Source organism: Procambarus clarkii, unplaced genomic scaffold, assembly GCF_040958095.1.
Source record: "Procambarus clarkii isolate CNS0578487 unplaced genomic scaffold, FALCON_Pclarkii_2.0 HiC_scaffold_116, whole genome shotgun sequence".
Classification (NCBI taxonomy): Eukaryota; Metazoa; Arthropoda; class Malacostraca; order Decapoda; family Cambaridae; genus Procambarus; species Procambarus clarkii.
In genome coordinates this window covers 820,812-822,393 of record NW_027189149.1, presented here as the reverse complement: position 1 = coordinate 822,393, position 1,582 = coordinate 820,812, and the positions used below count along the sequence as shown (strand labels likewise).

Sequence of the window (1,582 nt, the reverse complement as noted above, 5' to 3'; positions counted from 1 at the left end):
TATATCTACATATTTAGTCAAAATCAATTACATTATTTTATCTTATTCATAGCATAAATGTTCACAAAGATTACTAAAAAGAGATTGAATTAGACTACAGCAAATTGGCAAACTTTACCTTGTATCTGTTTCCACCGTGTTTGTTTGGGGCGTTCTTCAACATATCAGCAATACTTGTCTCAACATCTCTTTCAGTTGCATTAGTGTGGGTGTTGATACAGGCTTCTGGAAAGTTATAAGAATTAATTAATATATATAATTATAATTCTTTTTGTCAGGAGACAAGAAGCCACAGAGTAATAACATTGTTGGCTTTTATTTAGGTGTTCCCCTGTTCTCCAGTCTTCCATCTGTCAATTTCTTCCAAACCTCGTGGTTTACGTGCAAAAATATTGGGCACAAAATCTTTTATGCTCACCAATCTAGCACTAATTTCAGAAATCTGGCGGCTACATAATTTAAATGTGTTTTTCCGTATCCAGGTGACAAGAAGTCGCTTCATAACACCAAGGCACACCTGGTGCATATAGTCAATGGGAAACGCTGCAATTAAGTCTGTGTTCAAGTCACAGAATGGTGATTTACCATGATGATGTTGCGAGTTAGATTGATTACGGAAGCGTGTGTCTGTTCTAATGGTTAAATTTGTTACTTCTGGATATGTCATTTTCCCCATCCAAGTACCTTTCTGTTCACATTTGTCACAGCCATAATAACCTGAAAACAGTTTTATGGACTTCACCATAGCCTTAGCAGGTGCATCACAAATTACACATTGTAATTTTATGTTGATAGTTCTGTTACCATACTGAATCCCATGCAACAAAAGGTCATCCATATCAGATATAAAATCATATAAGAAATTTAAATCACTTGGCTTAGAACGTCCATACATGAGGACAACTGGAAAGACTTTCAAAGGTGTAATATTCATTACTGCACAGAGAACTGGCCACAAAGCATCATTTTTGCTTCTAAATATAGGAAGGCCATCAATGTTACATGACAATAATAATTGTCTCAGTCCTTTTATAGTTGCTTTTGGATATCTACTTATGTTTTTTAACAGTTCCTCTTTTAACCCAAAGTAGACATATTTCATTCCAGATTTTTGCTGAGTTTCTATGTACCTTTCAGAACTGATTAGTGTCCGAGCTGTTTTTGGTAAGTAGTCAATTCCCATTTGCCTCAAAATTTTTAATAATTCATCAACAGCATTGTGTGTAACACCATTCTTGTTTACCCACTGAATTAATAAATTCTGTGGGTAAACAAGTGAATGATGATTATCATGGTCATCATTCTCCTCCTCACTTTGAGAATTAGATAATACATCATGAATATCAGTAAGATTCATGTGTAAATCATCAATTTCAGAGCCTAATCCATACTCTTGATTTGACTCGGCTTCAAAAGAACTAATGTCATTGTCTGACGACTCAATCTCTGAACTTGATGCTGCCTCAGTAAGATTAATGGGTTCACTAGTGTGTACAGCTGTATTTGGATGCATTTTGTGTATACGTTTTAGCCTTCTTGATACTTGCATCCATCTGTTGTTGTATTGGAGTCGCTTTTTTCG

The 1,582-nt window shown here is 35.1% G+C and overlaps 1 protein-coding gene across 1 annotated transcript; it reads right to left on the bottom strand.

The window, feature by feature from the left end:
* Positions 1 to 319: 319 nt before the first annotated feature.
* LOC138360624 (uncharacterized) lies at positions 320 to 1,102 on the bottom strand. Its single transcript, XM_069320314.1, has one exon. It carries the CDS (start codon positions 1,100 to 1,102, stop codon positions 320 to 322), a length of 783 nt encoding a protein of 260 aa, XP_069176415.1.
* Positions 1,103 to 1,582: the final 480 nt, after the last annotated feature.

Coding starts and splice junctions, on each gene's coding strand:
- LOC138360624 (XM_069320314.1), bottom strand. CDS start 1,102: ATGAAATATGTCTACTTTGGGTTAAAAGAGGAACTGTTAAAAAACATA.